Source organism: Pristis pectinata, chromosome 5 (genome assembly GCF_009764475.1).
Source record: "Pristis pectinata isolate sPriPec2 chromosome 5, sPriPec2.1.pri, whole genome shotgun sequence".
Taxonomy (NCBI): Eukaryota; Metazoa; Chordata; class Chondrichthyes; order Rhinopristiformes; family Pristidae; genus Pristis; species Pristis pectinata.
The window spans coordinates 16,497,346-16,517,993 of NC_067409.1; the positions used below are offsets into that span (position 1 = coordinate 16,497,346).

General features: G+C 38.8%; 1 protein-coding gene across 2 annotated transcripts in view; it reads right to left on the bottom strand.

The window, feature by feature from the left end:
- lmbr1 (limb development membrane protein 1) overlaps window positions 1–20,648 on the bottom strand; it is a 167,728-nt gene that overhangs the window by 16,610 nt on the left and 130,470 nt on the right. For both annotated transcript variants that reach the window (XM_052016196.1, XM_052016197.1), the window contains 3 exons: window positions 18,306–18,379; window positions 17,963–18,053; window positions 16,755–16,821 (listed from right to left, as the gene is read on the bottom strand). In XM_052016196.1, coding sequence (XP_051872156.1) covers window positions 16,755–16,821; window positions 17,963–18,053; window positions 18,306–18,379 — 232 coding nt within the window. The remainder of the gene's footprint in view (window positions 1–16,754; window positions 16,822–17,962; window positions 18,054–18,305; window positions 18,380–20,648) is intronic.

Genomic DNA, 20,648 nt, shown 5'->3' on the forward strand with positions numbered 1-20,648 from the left:
TGCTAAGCAGCAGCTTGAGTGTATTGGCAGAGAACAGAGAATGAAGGTGAGAGGTGAAGTGTATCAAATTTACATACTGAAGATCACATGTTTGCAAGGTGGATGGAAACGTTTCAATAGAACAATGCATTACTTATGATCAAACATGCATGTCCCTGTCATGGCATCTTAGATAATGATATCTACTGTAACAATGAATACCGCATTATGGGAGTCAAGGAATGAATGTGTTTGAAAAAAAATAAGTCATGACATGACATGATGTTCAAACTTCAAACTCTTGTAAAGGGGAAACATATCTTTCTGGCATTTGCCCCAATCCTCACCTTTCAAAGCTGCTGACATAAAATGTGGTTCAGAAACAATTCCACTTTTAACCTGCCGTGGGTTTAATTAATGAATAAAATGGCAGAGGAAAATACTTCATATAACTGCTTCTGTCTGTATACTGAAAGAAAAACTTACAGATTCAGGATTTTACAGTTTAATGAAAAGGCCCATTAAAATAAATTAGTGTTTGGAATAAATATACTTGAAACAACATATTGCTTCTTCCATGAAAGATTTCTTAAAAGAAGAAATGGTGGGATATACTTGATTAATTCCATAATCCAACAGATTTAGTAGAAAGTATAGGTCAGAAAAAAAGCTACAATGATTTGCCCACCATGCTCCTTGTGAGCACTGTTCCCTGCCGGGAATGCAGTCCTTATATCCTAATTATATCAGTCAGGAACAGATGCCTGTGGAAAAGTAAGTGGAAAAATTTGATAAGCTGCTGAAGGGCTATAAAACAAACACACGGGGCTGCTCTATATTTTGATGAGTTGGGTGGAAGATAATAAAAGTGGATTTAACAAATGAAAGACAAGACCTGGCAAGCCTCTTGTGTTATTAATTACCAGGTAAATGACATCTCTAGAATGGCAGTCAGAATGCTACAGCAATATACCACACTCATGAGTTCCACAGCCACAAATATAATATTAATCCAGTAAAAGAAATAAGGGCCCATATATTGTTTGTGCATAAAAATAACAATTTGAATGCTGCCGTAAAACAAATTTCATGACATATGTCAGCGATAGTAAACCTGATTCTGATTCTTTCTAGCACCAGTGAGGACATATTTATACTGAGCCTTTTATTTTTGGTCCCTTCCATCATTTTACTTAATTTTCATGCTTTTTGTTTTTAAACATGAAATCTGTTTTGCATCCACTGATATTATGGCCAACCTGCATCTCAATCCCATTTAACTGCCTTTACCCTCTATTCCTCTGTATCAGCTAACAAAGATCTGTTGATTCCATACTTCAATTGCCCCATTAATAAAAATCTTGTCTGATGAGCAACTTCCCATGCCAGAAGTTGAAAAGGAACAGAGAGCTATTTGGAGCTAATGTTTCTTTCTGATCCAACATGGCTAATAGATTTGCTAATTAATTAACTTGCTAATTATCTTGTTTGTCCATAATGAATTATCGAGTATAAATTCCCCATGTAACAGTCTACACATCATAATTCACTGGTTGTGAAGGCAAATTGGTCGTGAACTACTTCGGAATGACTACAAGACATTGCATGCTTTATAAGTATGCCAAAATTACAGAAGTTTCCTGGCAATTTTAATCAATTAGTAGATGTTCCTACGTTCCAATTTTCATCAAGCAGGCCATATTTTCTCAAAACATGAAAATAAAGTAAAAGTGAGTGAACAGAATTAGCCACTATGTTCCAAAAGATTAAAGAAAAATGGCATTTGGGTTAAAACACATTGATTAAATGTAATCATATATGGACCAAAAATCATCCCTACTAAAGAACCCTGCAAGAAAATTAGGGCAAGTGTTTCTTGATATTCACCTCAAAGTTTCTCAGACTGGTAACACAGGCATCGAATAAAATCATTTAACAGGTCAATAGCAGACTGCATAAACTTATTGCCCTACCCAGAATGTGAAAGCTACCTGCTTCCTCATTTCTGAAAAAGTCCCATTACATTAAAAAAAATTAAAATCATAAAACATTATACAAATATAATTTCCAGAAGATTAACTACTTTTAAGTGTCATACTCTCCTCTTGTAGCCAATCCATGGAAAATATTATGGATAGTCCATGCTCAATTAAAAAAAGCTATTAAAAAGCTAAATCACCACCAAAAATTGAGAAAGACAACTGCTTACTTACCATTTACAAATTTATATTAATGTAAATTTCCCAATTTAGACAATTCAAACATTTATAATACAGTAACCTTTTCGAAGTACATGCTACTTGAAGATGATGTCCATAAAATATAAATCTTAAAAAACATCTTCAATAATTACCAAGTAGCTTTCTCCATCACAAACTGATCACACAATATAAACCACACAACCAATACAGAAGTGCATTACAACAATAAAGTTTACCAAAGCTTCCCCCCTCATCGTAGGCTGATCCAGCAGATTAATTCCAAATCTACCAAGTCTCCATGAATCATGTGTGCCTCAAAACTGGCTTGGCCATAGAAGAGGGTAGTGGTGGAGGGGTGTTATTCTGACTGGAGGTCTGTGACCAGTGGCATTTGTGATATATGATTTGGACAAAAATCTATGTAGTCTGATTTGTAAATTTGCAGACAATACAAAAATTGGCAGAGTTGTGGATGGTGAGGAAGGTTGTCAAAGTATTCAGCAGGATATAGACCAGTTGGAAATGTGGGCAGATAAGTGGCAGATGGAATTTAATCTGGGCAATTGTGAGGTGTTGTACTTTGGAAGGTCAAAAGCAAGAGGAAAGTATACAGTAAATGGCAGGATCCTCAGGAGTATTGATGTTGGGGTACAACTCCATAGCTCCCTGAAAGTATCAACACAAGTAGATAGGGTGGTAAAGAAGGCAAACAACATACTCGCCTTCATCAGTCGGGATACTGAGTATATAAGTTGGGAATTCATTTGTAGCTGTATTAAACTTTGGTTAGGCCACATTCAGAGTATCGTATGCAGTTCCGGTCGCCACATTACAGGTAGGATGTGGACGCTTTGGAGAGGATACAGAAGAGGTTCATCAGGATATAGCTAATGTCTCTAATTCAGGGAATAAGAAAAGGTTGGACAAACTTGGATGGTTTTCTCTGGAGTGTCGGAAGCTGGAGGGGTGACCTGATAGAAGTATACATAATTATGAGATGCATATATAGGGTAGACAGCCAGAATCTTTTTTCCCAGGATGGAAATATCAATACAAGTTAGCGTACCTTTAAGGTGAGAGGGGGAAAATTTAAAGGAGATTTACCAGGAAAGTTTTATTTTTAAATAGAGAGTGGTGGGTGCCTGGAATGCACTGCCAGGGCAAAGTAATGGAAGCAGAAACGATAGCACTGTTTAAGAAGTATTTAGACAGACACATGAACAAGCAGGGAATGGAGGGATATGAACCATGTGCAGCCAGATGGAATTATTTTGGATTGGCATCACGGTCAGCACAGAAACCATGGGCCAAAGGGCTGTTCCCATTCTATGTTTGATCAGCTCACGGCACTCAAGATTGTACACCAAAAAATACTTTTGATTGAGTCAATAAGATTGTGAAATCATTCCAAAAAAAAGTGAGAAAGATAACCTGATTAAGATTTGAACAAAGAACATACAACAAGGACTCTGTCATTCACTAAGATCAGTGCTGATCAGCAAACTGAACTCCACCTCCAATACTACAAATTATTGTTCAATTCTTTTCACATCTGAAGAGCTATAGATGCAGAGTGGGCATGTTCAAGAACTGAGAATGCTCTACCCACAGCCAAGAAAAACATCTTCCATACATCCATCCTCTTAAGTCTCTTAAGAATTTTGTACATTGCAAGAAGATTCCTCCAAACTCTGGAGAAAAGTTGGCTGTTCAGCTCAATTTCTCCTCCCCATCCCAAGAATCCTCATACTGAATCTTAGTTTTTCTCCCTCTTTGGCAAGTATTTATGAAAAAAAAGGGGAAAAAAGCTGAAGACAGTACTACAGCATTACAGTACATACTAATGCCCCATACAATGGTAATTATATTTACTCTTGAACTCCAATTTTTTTCACATTAAAAGAATACTTACGTAACAGCTTCCTGAATCTGCATGTTCATTTCCTCCGATTTGCTTACAAGGCACTTCTGTCTACCTTTAAATGAAATGTCTGTATGAACACCCACATTCCCCAGTCTTTCACCATTTCAGAAAATACATTCCACTTTCCTATTTTTTTCCTAGAGAAGGGGATAACTTTACATTATATGCCATTGGTCATATTCTTAAACACAGAGTTACTTGTATTAATACAGTGGCATGCAAAAGTTTGGGCACCCCTGGTCAAAATTTCTGTTTCTGTGAATAGCTAAGCGAGTAAAAGATGACCCGATTTCCAAAAGGCATAAAGTTAAAGATGACACATTTCTCTAATATTTTAAGATTACTTTTTTACTTCCATCTTTTACAGTTTCAAAATAACAAAAAAGGAAAAGGGCCCCAAGCAAAAATTCAGGCACTCTGCACGATCAGTACTTAGTAACACCCCCTTTGGCAAGTATCATAGCTTGTAAATGCTTTCTGCAGCCAGCTAAGAGTCTTTCAATTCTTGTTTGGGGGATTTTCACCCATTCGTCCTTGCAAAAGGCTTCTAGTTCTGTGAGATTCTTGGGCCGTCTTGCATGCACTACTCTTTTGAGGTCTATCCACTAATTTTCGATGATGTTTTGGTTGGGGAACTGTGAGGGCCACGGCAAAACCTTCAGCTTGTGCCTCTTCAGGTAGTCCATTGTGGATTTTGAAGTGCGTTTAGGATCGTTATCCTGTTGTAGAAGCCGTCCTCTTTTCATCTTCAGCTTTTTTTTTTGACGGTGTGATGTTTGCTTCCAGTATTTGCTGGTATTTAATTGAATTCATTCTTCCCTCTACCAGTGAAATGTTCCCCATGCCACTGCCTTTTTTCTCCAAACTTTCCTGCGTCCTCACCACAAAATTCAGCGTCAGAAGTTTGCAAAGGAACATCTAAATGAGCTCGATGCATTTTGGAAACAAGTCCTGTGGACTGAAGTTAAAATAGAACTTGTTGGCCGCAATGAGCAAAGGTATGTTTGGAGAAAAAAGGGTGCAGAATTTCATGAAAAGAACACCTCTCCAACTGTTAAGCAGGGGGGTGGATCGATCATGCTTTGGGCTTGTGTTGCAGCCAGTGGCATGGGAACATTTCACTGGTAGAGGGAAGAATGAATTCAATTAAATACCAGCAAATTCTGGAAGCAAACATCACGCCATCTGTAAAAAAGTTGAAGATGAAAAGAGGATGGCCCTCACGGTCCCCCGACCTAAACATCATCGTAAATCTGTGCATAGACCTCAAAAGTGCAGTGCATGTAAGATGGCCCAAGAATCTCACAGAACTAGAAGCCTTTTGCAAGGAAGAATAGGCAAAAATCGCCCAAACAAGAATTGAAAGACTCTTAGCTGGCTGCAGAAAGCATTTACAAGCTGTGATACTTGCCAAAGGGGGTGTTACTAAGTACTGACCATGCAGGGTGCCCAAACTTTTGCTTCAGGCCCTTTTCCTTTTTTGATATTTTGAAACTGTACAAGATGGAAATAAAAAAGTAATCTTGCTTAAAATATTAAAGAAATGTGTCATCTTTAACTTTATGCCTTTTGGAAATCAGGTCATCTCTTACTCGCTTAGCTATTCACAGTAACAGAAATTTTCACCAGAGGTGCCCAAACTTTTACATGCCACTGTATATACTCTTACACATTTTTTTGTTAATGTGTTGATCATTGTTTACTCACTTTCTTTAGCCAGTAAACATTGAAATATCACAATTGGGTCCCTTATCCAAGTCACTGATAAAGATTACAAACAAAGGGTGAAGGCCTGATCCTTCATACAGACCTGAAACATTAACTGCGTTTCTGTTTCCAAAGATGCTACCCAACCTGCTGAATGTTTCAGGCACTTTATGGTTTTATTTCAGATTTTCATCATCTGCAGTTTTTTACTCCATAAAACCATAAGATATTGGAGCAGAATTAGGCCATTCGGCCCATCAGGTCTGCTCTACCATTCAATCATGGCTGATTTTTTCAAACCCCATTCCCTTGCCTTCTCCCTGTAATACTTAACCCCTTTGCTAATCAAGAACCCATCAATTTCTGCCTTAAATACACCCAATGACTTGGCCTCCACAGCCATCTGCGGCAACAAATTCCATAGATTCAGCACCCTCTGGCTGAAGAAACCCCTCCTCATCTCAGTTTTAAAGGGACATCCGTTTATTTTGAGGCTGTGCCCTCAGATCCTTGACTCTCCTACTAATGGAAACATCCTCTCCACGTCCATTCTATCCAGGATTTTCAGTTATCCAGTAGGTTTCAATGAGATCTCCCCTCACACTTCTGAACTCCGTTGAGTATGGGCCCAGAGCCATCACACAGTCCTCATACATTAAGCCTTTCATTCCCGGAATCATTCTTGTGAACCTCCTCTAGACCCTCTCCAGGGCCAGCACCTCTGTCCTTAAATATGGGGCCCAAAATTGCTCACAATATTCCAAATGTGGTCTGACCAACACCTTATAAAGCTTCAGCAGTACATCCTTTAGTCTTCTAAAGACTGCATAACCCCACATTATCCTACACTGTATTCTATCTGCCACTTCCTTGCCCACTCTCCCAACCTGCCCAAATCCTCCTGCAGACCCCCTGCCTCCCCAACACTACCCGTCACTCCACCCATCTCTGCATCGTCTGCAAACTTGGCCACAATGCTATCAGTTCCTTCATCCACATCATTAATGTATAAAGTGAAAAGTTGTGGTCCCAGCACTAACCCCTGTGGAACTCCATTAGTCACTGGCAGCCACCCTGAAAGGGTCCCCTTTATCTCCACTCTCTGCCTTCTGCCAGTCAGCCAATCTTCTATCCAATGCTAGTACCTTGCCTCTTGCACCATGAGCTCTTATCTTGTTTAGCAACCTCATGTGCACGTTTCAAAGGCCTTCTGAAAATCCATGTAAATAACTGACTCTTATTTGTATAACCTCATCAATTACTACTTGATAAAAATGACCAGTTCATCCTATGGGCAAAATATTACAGAACTAGAAATCTGAAATAAAAGCAGAAAGTGAAATAGTCAACATTTCAGTTTGATGACCTTTCATTGACCCAAAATGTTAAGTTCTTTTCTCTCACTACACATTTTTTTATTTCTGTTCATTACTCCTTTCTTTTCAACAACTGTGATCCATTACCTCAATCTGATAATCATTAATTTTGATTAATAATCTCTCCAGAGCCATCTTAGCAAATGCTTTCTGAAAATCCGTATACAATTCATCCACTAGTTCCCCCATATCTACCTTTCTATTTGCTTCCTCACAGAACTCAAACACCATTTCTCTTTTATGAATCTTTGCTCATTCTACCATATAATGATTTTCTAGGTAGCTTGCAATACTCTGCCATTTTCCCCACTACTATCATGTCCCTTCCCAACACCAAACTGTCAATATTAATACAGAGTAATACAATAATCCCTTTCCTTGTCTATAAATTTCCCATCATCTTGGAATGAAGAGTTCATCTGAATCACTGTAGATCAAGGACCCCAAAAGCATGCAAATATTTAGCTTTCTCACTCTCCTCCCACCTTGGTCATTATTTACGAAATTCAAATATTGCAACACATAACCATTTCTTTCATTTTTACCCCTTCCCTCCAATTTAGATGATTAAAAGTACTATGGTACTGAACATTTCTCAAGTTAAAACACAACTTTACCTCACTTAGCATTCAAAACTGCACCCATCTGGAATCTTTCCAATCTCCACAGTTTTGCGTATTGTGTAGCAACCTTTGAATCTGCTAAATGCATTTATTTCTTTTCATCTATTGAGTGCCACTCAGCATAACCTACAAAATGATGCATCTTGATATTTTCTGAAGCACTGCATGAATCACTGTACTCTAATACATCCCATTAATCTTGTTTGGACAGCTGTGTCTGTGCATTTGGTAGCAGAATTTTAAATTGTTCAATCGCTTCCTTTTTTCTCCTCTTCTATTCTTTACATAAATCCCTATAGTAAACGATTCAGGAAACTCATTCTTTTACTGAAAGAGATGGCAGATTTTTGCCAACATACTAGCTTCTTAGTCACAGCATGTGCTGTGATGCAAAGCTTCACATGCAAATTATATTTAATAAACATTCAGCTTAGCTGCTGAACAAAAATAACTTGGTCTAATGAAGATTGTTAATGTCAAAATTTGATCACAAGGAAAACAAATCCTCAAAAACAATCTCGCCTGTGATAACTCATTAAGTACAATAAACATACTTCCTGACAGTGAACATACTTTGGTTCACATTTCTACATGCATGCATTTTTAAAATTTGTATGTATTTTAAACCATTCACCAATTTGAAGAACATTAGCTTCAGAATATCCTGCTCAATTTTTCCACCATTAAATATTAAGCATTGGAGACACTAGAGACAGCAAATGCTGGAATCTTTTGCAGCAAACAATCTCCTGGAGTAACTCAGCAGGTCAAGCAGCAGCTGTGGGTGGACAGGAATTATCGATGTTTTGGGTTGAAACCCTGCATCAAGACTGCATTGATATTAAGCATTTCAGGGTTAAAGAAGTGGTGCAGTGAGATACAGAATGAAACCATCCTCATTTCAATCTCAACAATAAATGTTGACCTAACGTTCAAGGAGCTTCCATTCCATAATCGTGCATTTTTTCCCCACTTATATGCCAGCTACATTTAAGATTTAGCTGAGATTAGTTTAGGCCAATTTAAGCTTAGTGCTGCATTCTGGAACCTCAACCACCAGCAATACATAAATTGAATCCCCAGAGGACCTTGGGCTTTCAGTAGAGAAGGTGGTTCCATTTTAACATTAGAGATTTTACAATAAAACATCCGTTTACTTACGTGCCACCAGACACATCATTAAGGAACAAGCAGATTGAGAACAGTGGTCTCAACAGATTAGCAAACGATAGGAAGAGGACATCTCCAGTGATGCCATAGTAATTAACATATATACTTCATTTATCTGATTCCTAATCTCCTGCTATGATGAATAGATTTATTCATGCAAGTTTAGGTCAAAAGTAATTATAATGCCCAAAATGTAAGCCATTAAATTATGTAGGGTCATACAGGAGAAAAACAGGGCCACCAGCTTACCGTGTCCATACTGACCACCATACCCATCTATACTAATCCCATTTACCAGCATATTCTGCCTTGGCAATTCAAGCACTTATCCAGTTATTTCTTAAATGTTGCTAGAGTCTTTACCTCCACTCCCCTCTCAGGTAGTGCATTCCAAATTCCAACCATTCTTAAGGTAAAAAAAAAACTTCCTTATATCCCTTCTAAACCCTTTACTCCTGACAAACTCTGGTTACAGGGGAAAAGTTTCCCGTTGTGCACCCAATCTATGCCCCTCATGATTTTGTACATCTCTATCAGGTACCCCGGCAGCCATCTCCACTCCAAGGAATACAAACCCAGCCTATCCAGTCTCTAATCAAAACCGAAATGCTCCCTCTCAGTGTTGATGTACAGAAGGATCTTGGGGTACAACTCCATAGCTCCCTGAAAGTATCAACACAAGTAGATAGGGTGGTAAAGAAGGTGTACAACATACTCGCCTTCATCAGTTGGGGTACTGAGTATAAAAGTTGGGAATTCATTTGTAGCTGTATTAAACTTTGGTTAGGTCACATTTAGAGTATTGTATGCAGTTCCAGTCACCACATTACAGGTAGGATGTGGACGCTTTGGAGAGGGTACAGAAGAGGTTCACCAGGATATCGCCTGAATTACATTAGCTACAAGAAAAGGTTGGACAAATTTGGATTGTTTTCTTTGGAGTGTCATAAGCTGGAAGGGTGACCTGATAGAAGTATACATAATTATGAGATGCATACATAGGATAGACAATCTCCTCTGCACCCTTTCCAGAATAATTATATGTTCTTTCTATACTGTGGCATCCAAAACTGCATATCATATTCCAAATGTGGCCTTACCAATACTTTATAAAGATGTACCACTGCTTTTATATTCTATGACTAAGCTAATCAAGGGCAACGTCCTGTATGCATTTTACCACCCTACTACCCATGCTGCCACCTTCAGGGATCTTTGGACTTGTACACCAAGGTCTCTCTGTTCCTCGATCCTCCTTGGCTTCCTACCATTCACTGCATCTGCCCTTCCCTTACTTGACCTTCCAAAATGCATCTCTTTGCACTTATCAGGATTAAATACCACCTGCCATTGCTCTGCCCAATTTACCAACTGATCAACATCTTCCTGTAGCCTACGACGACTCTCCTCACTATTAGAAAAAAAATCATATTTTTGTGTTATCTAGGTTAATTAAAATTTTATTTTTAAATCAGGAATGGCATGCTTTGTTTACAATGAGGCGCTTCTAAACAGTAATCTGTCAAGGATGATCATGTTTACATCAGTTTTCTATGTATAACAAATCAGAGGAGATATTCAACTTTCCATCTTCATCTGACTTAAGTAAAAATGTAGCAAAAAAGATTCAGCCTGCCAGTTTGGAAAAGTATCTTATGCCAAATTGCTTTGCTTAAAATAAAAACAGAAAATGCTGGAAAAGCTTAGCAGGTCATGCAGTATCTGTGGAAAGAGAAGTAGTTAAAATATTAGGTCCAAAAGCCCTTCGTCAGAACTGGGAAAGGGGGAAAAGAAAAGTTTAGTTTTCAATAGCAGTGAAGGCAATGGAAGGATAAGTAGAACAAAGAGAAAGAAAGGGCCAATCCAAACAGGTTAACGGGGATAGCTATATGCTTCTTTGTCTATTGTTAATAGCAAGATTAAAAAGTGAAGGCTTGTCACACAACAATGTAATTGCTTAAATCAGTATTTTGAGGGAAATCTTGGAGAATTCAGCCTTAAAATTACAAAGTGGCCATCACAACACTTTTAATACTATATTTCACGGTCAAATACATTAACAGTTTACAGATGCACAGTTTACGGAAACATAGACTATCCCTCTGCCTCTACAGCTGCAGCCTGACTGCAAGAGTTCCTCCAGAAACTTCTTTCTTGCTATACTTTATGGATACATAGCCTAAGAGAATTGTAACATGAAACACACTATGTTGTACCAAACATGCATTCTATTTCTCTTCCATTTAAGTCAACAGAGACAAATTTCGGAAGTGGAATAAAATGCATAGCTACTATTATAAAAAGTGGATTTGACCAGATTTAAATTCGTTGATGTGGGCAGTTTTCAACAGCAGACAATGAGGAGGGCAGCATTGAAAACAATCGATACAATATCATGAGATGCTACAAATTTTGCAATGTTGCTTTGGTACAATCTTAAAAGGTAGTTTTTATGTTGAAGTTTACATTGACATATCGCCACACACAGAGCCCATGCCCAATTTATCTCTCACATCTCCTACACACAGAGCCCGTGCTAACTATCCTTAATCAACCTATCTTTCCAAATGCATGTATATCTTATCCCTCAAAATCACCTCTAGTAACTTACCTACTACAGATGTGAGGCTTACTGGTCTACAGTTCCCAGTTTTCCTTTGCAGCCCTTCTTAAATAAAGACACAACATTAGCCACCCTTCAGCCTCTGACACTTCACTTGTTGCTAACGACAATGCACATATCTGAGTCAGGGCTCCAGCAATTTCTTCTCTAGTTTCCCCGCAGTGTCCTTGGATATACCTGACCAGCCCTGGAGATTTATCTACCTTCAAATGCAGTGTTAAACGTGATTCACCCTGAAATCCATTCCTACTGGGATTATTGTTGGTTCACATTGTAAAAAATATTCCATTCACAATCTAATGTGCAGTATCGGGGATTAAATGCTCAATAAAATGAAATGAAGCTGACAGAAGACAAAGACAGAAAATGCTGGTAATACTCAGCAGGTCAGGCAACATCTGTGGAGAATGAAACAGGGTTAATATTTCAATTCAATGAAATTAAACCTGTTTTATATTGCAGGGGGAGGAATGGAGAGAACAAGAAAGATTGAATGGCACAAGTGGTGCCAGCTGGGAGGATGGTGAAAGCTTGTTAACCGTGGCTGATCTGAAGGAGATGTAAAGAGAAGAAGGGTGTGAATTAGAATGGAGAAGAGAAAAATAAACAATTCTGAAACTGAGATACAAATGTGACAGTTGCTGGAAATCTCAAATAAAAGAGAAAGGTGGAAGTACCCAGCAGGTCAGGCAACATCTGTGGAGAGAAAAACTAGTCAATGTTACGAGTTGATGACCATAGACCTGAATTTGCCAGTTGGACACAAACTGGAAAGGCTGGTTATCTGGAATTGTTGAATTCAATATTGAGCCCCGAATGTCTGGTAGGAAAATGAGACAGTGTCCTTTGAGCTTATGCTGGGTTTCTTTTGAACAGTATAAGAGGCCAAGACAGAGGTGTCAGAGTGGGAGTGGGGATGGAGAATAAAAGTGACAGGCAACAGGAAGCTTAGGGGTACCTTTGTTGACTGACCAGAGGTGTTCCACAAAGCAGTCACCAAATCAGCCTTTCATCGCAAGCATGAATGCAGTACACCCAAGTTGAAAGTAGTACAAGTGAATCATTGCTCCACTTGGAAAGAGAGTTTGGACTCCTGCTTGGTGGGTAGGGAAGAGGTGAAGGAAAGGTGCTGAGATGCATGGGAAGATGCTGTGTGATGGGAAGTGGCTGCTGGTGAAAGTGTGAACCATTGAACGCAGAGCAAATAGTTCCTTCGAAAAGGAGAGGGGAAATGTCTCTAGTGGTGATATCATGTGAAGTCGGTGGAAATTATGAAAGAGGATCTGTGTACGTGGGGCTAATGGGTGAAAATAAAAAAAAGAGGACAAGAGAAAGCCTACTTGTGCTCTGGCTGGGATGTGTGGGGGTGAGAGCAGAAATGCAAGAAGTAGATTAGAAGTCGTTGAAAACCCTGGCAATTATGGAGGAGGGGAAACAACAGTTAAAGAAACAAGGGAGCGATCTCAGAAGCAATAGTGTAGAAGACAGCTCATTACATTTGTTGATGTTCTTACAATAGTTTGGCATGTCCCCTTTGACACTCACCAACTTTTATCGACGTATCATAGAACGCATCCTATCTGGATGCATCACAGCTTGGTATGGCAACTGCTCTGCCCGAGACCACAAGAAACTGCAGAGAAGGTTATGGACACAGCCCAGCACATCACAGAAACCAGTGTCCCCTCCATGGATTTTGTCTATACCTCTCACTGCCTTGGTGAAGCAGCCAGCGTAATCAAAGAACCCACCCACCCAGGTCATTCTCTCTTCTCTCCTCTCCCATCAGGCAGAAGATACAGGAGCCTGAGGGCACATACCACCAGGCTCAAGGACAGCTTCTATGATAAGACTATTGAACAGTTCCCTTATATGATGAGATGGACTCTTGACCTCACAATCTACCTTGTTATGACCTTGAACAGTAGTGTAGCGGTTAGCTTAACGCTATTACAGCGCCAGCGACATGGGTTCAATTCCGGCCGCTGTCTGTAAAGAGTTTGTACGTTCTCCCCATGTCTGCATGGGTTTTCTTGGGGTGCTCTGGTTTCCTCCCACATTCCAAAGACGTACCAGTTAGGAAGTTGTGGGCATGCGCCGGAAGCGTGGCGACACTAGCAGGCTGCCCCCAGAACACTCCAAGCAAAAGATGCATTTCACTGGGTGTTTCGATGTACATGTGACTAATAAAGATATCTTATCGTCTACCTGCAATGCACTTCCCTGTAGCTGTGACACTTTACTCTGTATTCTGTTATTGTTTTTTACCCTGTACTACCTCAATGCACTGTGTAATGAATTGATCTCGGTACAAGTGACAATAATAAACCTATACCAATTCTAACCAGTGTGCAAATATTTAATTTTGTTTAGGAGGAATGCAGAACTCAGACCTCATTCATGCATTCATTCCCCAAGTAAGGGGATCATGCAAGTACACCACATACCCAGAATCCAATTAATCACAATTAATGAGGAAGTGACTCAATAATCACTACAGCACAGAAAGTTGCCATTTGGCCCATCAAGCTTACAACTAAGTTCCTGTAAAACCTTTCCTGAACATAACTGAGAGGAAAGTGGTTGACAACTTAGCTATTGGTAGGAAGTAAACCACAGCTCCAGAGCACTTAATATGAGTGAACTTTGCATTCCACACTTTGCATAGTTCCAAAGTTCAGATTTGAGGCATTCCTTGATCATTACTACAGGACTTTAAAGTGTTCCTGCAGTGTTTGCATAGCAATTTTTTGCAACTCTAATAAACCCTGCTTCAATTGCTCTACCAAGTCAAATATTGTTCCACACATAAAACTGTCTATGAAATAAAGTAAGTAGACCATATTTAGGCTAACAGATTATGTGTAACACTCTACTTATCCACTCAACATAGAGATCCAGAATGTTGCAAGGGTTGTTTGAAGGAGGACTTGAGGCAACAAAATACATTTAGTTCAATTCATTCATGTACTTCCTCCACAAGCTAACTTAGTTTAATCCCACTGTCTTGTCCCTTTTATCTACTATTTCTCTTTTTCAAACAAGCATCTAATTCTCCTCCAGAAAAATTTATTACAGACTATTATTGTTGGATGGAGAAAAATTAAGCCTTCTAGTTCCCTTCTGCAAAATAATTTATCCTTTAACTTGTTTCAGAATCATGAATTTGTGCCTTTACATTACCTTCTGACCCTACCTACAGATCCCCCAATAGCAGCAGAGACACTGAGGAGCAGATCGGGAGGCAGATCTTGGAAAGGTGCAAAAATAACAGAATTGTTGTTGTGGGTGATTTTAACTTCCCTAATATTGATTGGCACCTCCTTAGTGTAAAGGGGATAGATGGGACAGAGTTTGTTAAAGTGTCCAGGAAGGATTCCTGATACCATATGTGGACAGGCCAACTAGAGGAGAGGCCATTCTGGACCTGGTATTGGGCTATGAGCCTAATCAGGTTTCAGATCTCTCAGTGGGACAGCATTTTGGAGACAGCGACCATAATTCCTTGACCTTTACCATAGCCTTGAAGAGGGATAGGAGCAGATGATATGGGAAAGTATTTAATTGGGGGAGGGGGATTAGGAATTTGGGAGTGTAAATTGGGAACAGATGTTCTTGGGGAAATGCACAACAGAAGTGTGGAGGTTGTTTAGGGAGTACTTGGTTCTGGACAGGTTTGTCCCTTTGAGGCAGTTTAAGGATGGTAGAGTGAAGGAACCATGGCTGCCAAGAGACAGAATATCTTGTTAAGAGGAAGAAAGAAGCTTAACTAAGGTTTAGAAAGCATGGATCAGACAGGGCTCTGGAGAGTTATAAGGTAGCCAGGAGGGAGTTTAAGAATGGACTTCGGAGAGCTAGAAGGGGGCATGAGAAGGCCTTGGTGAGTAGGATTAAGGAAAACACCAAGGCGTTCTACATGCATGTGAACAATAAGAGGATGACTAGAGTGAGGGGAGGACCAATCAGGGATAAAAGAGGAAACATGTGCCTGGAGTCAGAAGAGGTAGGGGACGTCCTTAATGAATACTTTGCTTCAGTATTCACCAGTAAGAGAGACCTTGACGTTGGTGAGGATGGCATACAACCGGCTGATACGCTAGAGCATGTTAATGTGAAGAAAGAGGATGTGCTGGAACTTCTGAAAAACATTAGGATAGATATGTCACTGGGACCAGACAGGATATATCCAAGGTTATTATGGGAAGCAGAAGAGATTGCTGCGCCTTTGGTGATGATCTTTGCATCCTCACTGGCCACAGGAGTAGTGCCAGATGATTGGAGAGTGGCAAATGTTGTTCCTTTGTTCAAGAAAGGGAGTAGGGATAACCCTGGAAATTACAGACCAGTGAGTCTTACTTCAGTGGTGGGCAAATTACTGGAGAAGATTCTTAGAGACAGGATTTATGGGCATTTGAGAAGCATAGGCTGATTAGGGACAGTCAGCATGGCTTTGAGGGGGGCAGGTCGTGCCTCACGAGCCTGATTGAATTCTTTGAGGATGTGAGAAAGCACATTGACGAGGTGTACAAGATGATAAGAGGCACAGATCGAGTGGACAGTCAGAGACTTTTTCCCAGGACGAAAATGGCTAACATGAGGAGGCATAATTTTAAGGTGATTGGAGGAAGGTATAGGTGGGATGTCAGAGGTAATTTTTTTTTGTTTACACAGAGTGTGGTGGGCGCATGGAACACACTGCCAGCAGAGGTGGTAGAGGCAGATACATTAGGGACATTTAAGAGACTCCTAGATGGGCGCTTGAATGATAGAAAAATGGTGGGCTATGTGGAAGAGAAGGGTTAGATAGATCTTAGAGCAGAATAAAATGTCGGCACAACATCGTGGGCCAAAGGGCCTGTACTGTGCTGTAATGTTCTATGTTCTACTCACCGACAAACCAAACTATTTCACCAATTTATGGAAATAATTTTATTAGAACCCTCTGGAGTCTATAACGACACTTCCAAGTTACTTCCTAGTCTTCTAAATACTGGGTATATGTAGTTATGGTGGTACTTTTAGTAATGGCAGCAGAGGAATACTGCACAACTCACATTACATCTGCCCTTACGCCAACCCAACTTCCTGACAAACACCACAAGTGCAGTAATAAAATCTAGTCTCATAAATAGTGACTATAATCAATCTTACCCAAAGTTCTTGACATAACAGGTAATGCTGAGCTAAGAACCAATATCGAAACACAATTTCCAATAATCTGTTGGACAGGGAGAAAATATTTCCATTAAAACAACCTCATTAAATTTCTGAATTGTAAAATCAGGAGAAGTTACAAGGCTTAACTTTACAAGGCTTAACAAGGATTTTCAAAAATCAAACTTCATTTAAATGAGAGGTTTACACACTTTATTTGATTTAAGGATTTGGCAAATTATGTTTTATTTGTACTTGATAAAATTTTCCAAAATGGAGGATGAATCCAGTTGTCTGAATGAGTATCATGCATAGGAATACATGGTCAAATGTAGCAAAACTATCTATCTTTACATTGATCTAGTAAAAAAAAAGCCAAACCATGGACAAATCTGCTTAATGGTCAACTGTGTATTTTTGATCCTCACCCCCTCATGAAAATAGATCAAAAATCAAATTCAGCAGCAATTAATCACCTTCAATAAAAGTATAGGATTAGATATTACTTTTATTAAAAGAATTTATATCAGAGGTTTAATTTACCTTTTACACTTACTTGAAGCTTCTCAAACATCATAAATTTTTAAAATCTGTACTGGCATTTTACTAAGGTAAAATACATAGCACAGTACTGGTGCTTTATTGAGACTTTCCAATCTACCCAAATAATAGAAAAAGGACCTTTGCAATGTCGTTACAAAGCTCAAGTTACAGTGTTAGTCTTAAACCACTAGTTTATATATGCAAATCAGAGATGGCACCATCTGTCTCAGAGTATTTTAAAGTTTTAGATCTTCAATCTTAGTGGTGTGCTTTGAAGAATAATTTTCTGTAGACACTCTAAATAAATCGGATTCTATGACTTGCATGCTAGCATTAGAGATACAATTAGTTCAATTAAAGTTACTCATTAGCAGATGTTTCCTTTGAGGAAAAGTCCTTTCACTGGATTTCTATAGCTAGTTAACAAGCCTTTCCATCCCAAGCTATTTACAAGTGAATGGACACTATCCAAACCAAACAGAGTACATCCTTTTTCTCCACTACCTAGTTTTATGAAAATCTTCCCATTTATGTTTACGTACCACACAAACAAATATTGATCATTGCAAATGAGCCATTTAAGGCAATTATCCGAGGAAAAACTGCCAGCTGTCTGGTCACAAGAGGGGCCACAAATACATCATCACCACTGCCCACCATACCTTTGTCATGGTTGTGTCATCTTTTGTGGGAGCGAGGGCTGCAAAGAACCGGAGGCTATAGAAGCCGACGACAGAGGACACCATCAGATAGCTGTGAGAATTAAGGAGAAGAACTTCTGCAGGATGAGGAATGCAAGGGTTTCATTCATATCCTTTGCCACCCCCTTCACTTCCTTAGAATGGGAAATAACAAAGAATTTCACTGAAGTGTCTCCATAGTAACATGGCCAAAGCCTTCACCACTGTTTATCTAGCTCTAACTCTTAGTAAAATACCACTGTCCCAGAAAACTGCATATAATACTTGTTAACAGACATGACTGGTTTTGAGAAAAAAAGGATACAAAATCAGGATGATTTCAATCGCCGCACCAACAAACCCAAATGCAGACAGAGAGGCTTTACCAAGGCCTAGTTCCTGAAAAGGAAAAAACAAAGTTTTTCTCCCATGAAATAAATCGAAATGCCTAGGTACTGCATTTTAGACATACCTTGGAGAAAGTACATTAAAACAATGGTTATTCTTAATCCTGAAACCTACATGTCAAAGTGAATTATTACATCCTTTGAAATAATTGCAAAGGGGCAGAATTATAGAATTTTATGAATTAAAAATGGAAAAATACACCAGAATACAGAGGGGATCAGTTTTGTTTTTGTTATTTTAGTTTATTTCTCTGGCTAGATGAACAATCTTTTCACTTTCTAGTTGAAGTCAGAGGGTACGTCAAACAATTGATTTCATTTTAAATAACATGTTTGTAGAATTAGCATTTTTAGTTATTTTCCTCTCCAAAATTCTATATCACCTTCTTCATTTTACATAACTTTGTTTGTTGAGTCAATAAATTAGGTGCCATATGCCCTTTGAAGTGGATGCTAATGATCCCATTGGGTGCATTTGAAAAGCAGCATGGGATCTTCCTTTTCTGTTGATAAAATATTGATAAAACAACATGTAGTATTATCAATTTTGACATTTCTGCTTTTGCCATCACCAAGTTACTGCAAATTACAAATATCATTGAGAGAAAAATATGACCATAATAAGAAATGCACATAATTCCAGTGTTTTTTTAATTTAAAAAAGCATTTTAAGGTAGAATCCTCACCTCTACTTTTGCAAGTACTAAAAAACTTTGGCCATATAAAGAAAACAAGATGGTTACAAGTTCAAATTATTAAAATTTATGGTAAAGTTAAAACTTATACTATTAAACATTCCACATTCTCATTTTATAGGTTCAGTAATATTTAAAAGATGCAATTTAGGGGTCTGTATTTTGATAAAAGTTTATGAATAATTAAGAGACTATGACTGATAGATTAGCAGCATACGATCTGCTAGTTTATAAATATTACAGTTTATGTTCAATTATAACGAAGTAAAACAGTTCTAAGGGATTGCAGAGAGACACCATATGATAGATACTATTGTGCACGTTATTCTATAAGATGAGCAAAGGTCCAGACTGCAAATCCAGAAAATGCATGTTCATTTCACTGGAATTTGAGAATTTGCGTTCAGTTTAAAGAAATGTGGAACTTAAAGAAAAAGCTGGTGTTTATTTAAGTGGCCACAAAGCTGTTAGATTTTCAAATTAAACATAACCGATTGACTAACACCCTTTATGGAAGGAAACCTATTGCCATTACTTAATCTGGTGACTGCAATACTCCAAATGATTCTTAGTTATCTGCTAAAGTGGCCATTTAGTTGCACTGAATCACTGAGAGCAATAATGAGAATTAAACCAGGCAGGCACAAGGAATTCACAAAGGCTCACCACCACCCCCTCAAGGATCATTAGGGATGGGCAACACATAATGACTTTACCAGCAGCACCTGCAGCCCAAAATTGAATTTTAACATTTCAATTACTATTAAAGTATACAGATGCATAACCTGCAAAACAAAAGCTTAAGCCGCAGCAACTTAAGTAATAGCTGTAACTGAAAAAAGACCCTTCAGAAATGTGCAAATTAAACAAATACTAACCAAATATTTAAACCCAAATTATACATTCTGGTGCAAACATTCAGAGCTTGAGGGGTTGTGAAGGGTAGAGGAGACAGCACAGAGTCACCTATGTGCTCATTGTCTATTAACTGATTATTGTTCAATGATATTTATATGGACGCTGGTATTAGTGGAAAGACAGATCGGTTTGGTTGTGCAGCTACACTCACTCCAATCGGTCCTTGCTTGAATACCCACAGAAGTAAATCACTGAATAAAGGATGATATCAGCTCCAGAAAAGGCCATTTGGCCTTCTCTGCCAGAGCAATTCAGTTAGTCCAACTCCATTGTCCCTTCCTTGCTGGCTTGCAACTTCAAAATACTGAGCCAATAATCTCTTTGGGTGGTGGGGGGGGAGGGGGGTGGGGAGGGGGAAAGGAGTGACCATTTTGTTGTTCATGAACCATTATCATACTCAGCACAAATCACAATCTTCAGAGCAGGACAGAAACCAAGGAAAAAAATTTGAGACAAAAGTTGTATCACCATTTTTAAATGCTGTCACAATGCTCGATATCTTCAATGGCGATAGGAAACATAGCTGATAGAAGGAAATCAGATGAATTGTTTAAAACCTCACGGACATCAAGTTATTAGCACAATTAGTCAGTGCGCACAAGACAGCATCAAAGGACAACCAAAAATGAATTATCTTTTTCCAAAGGG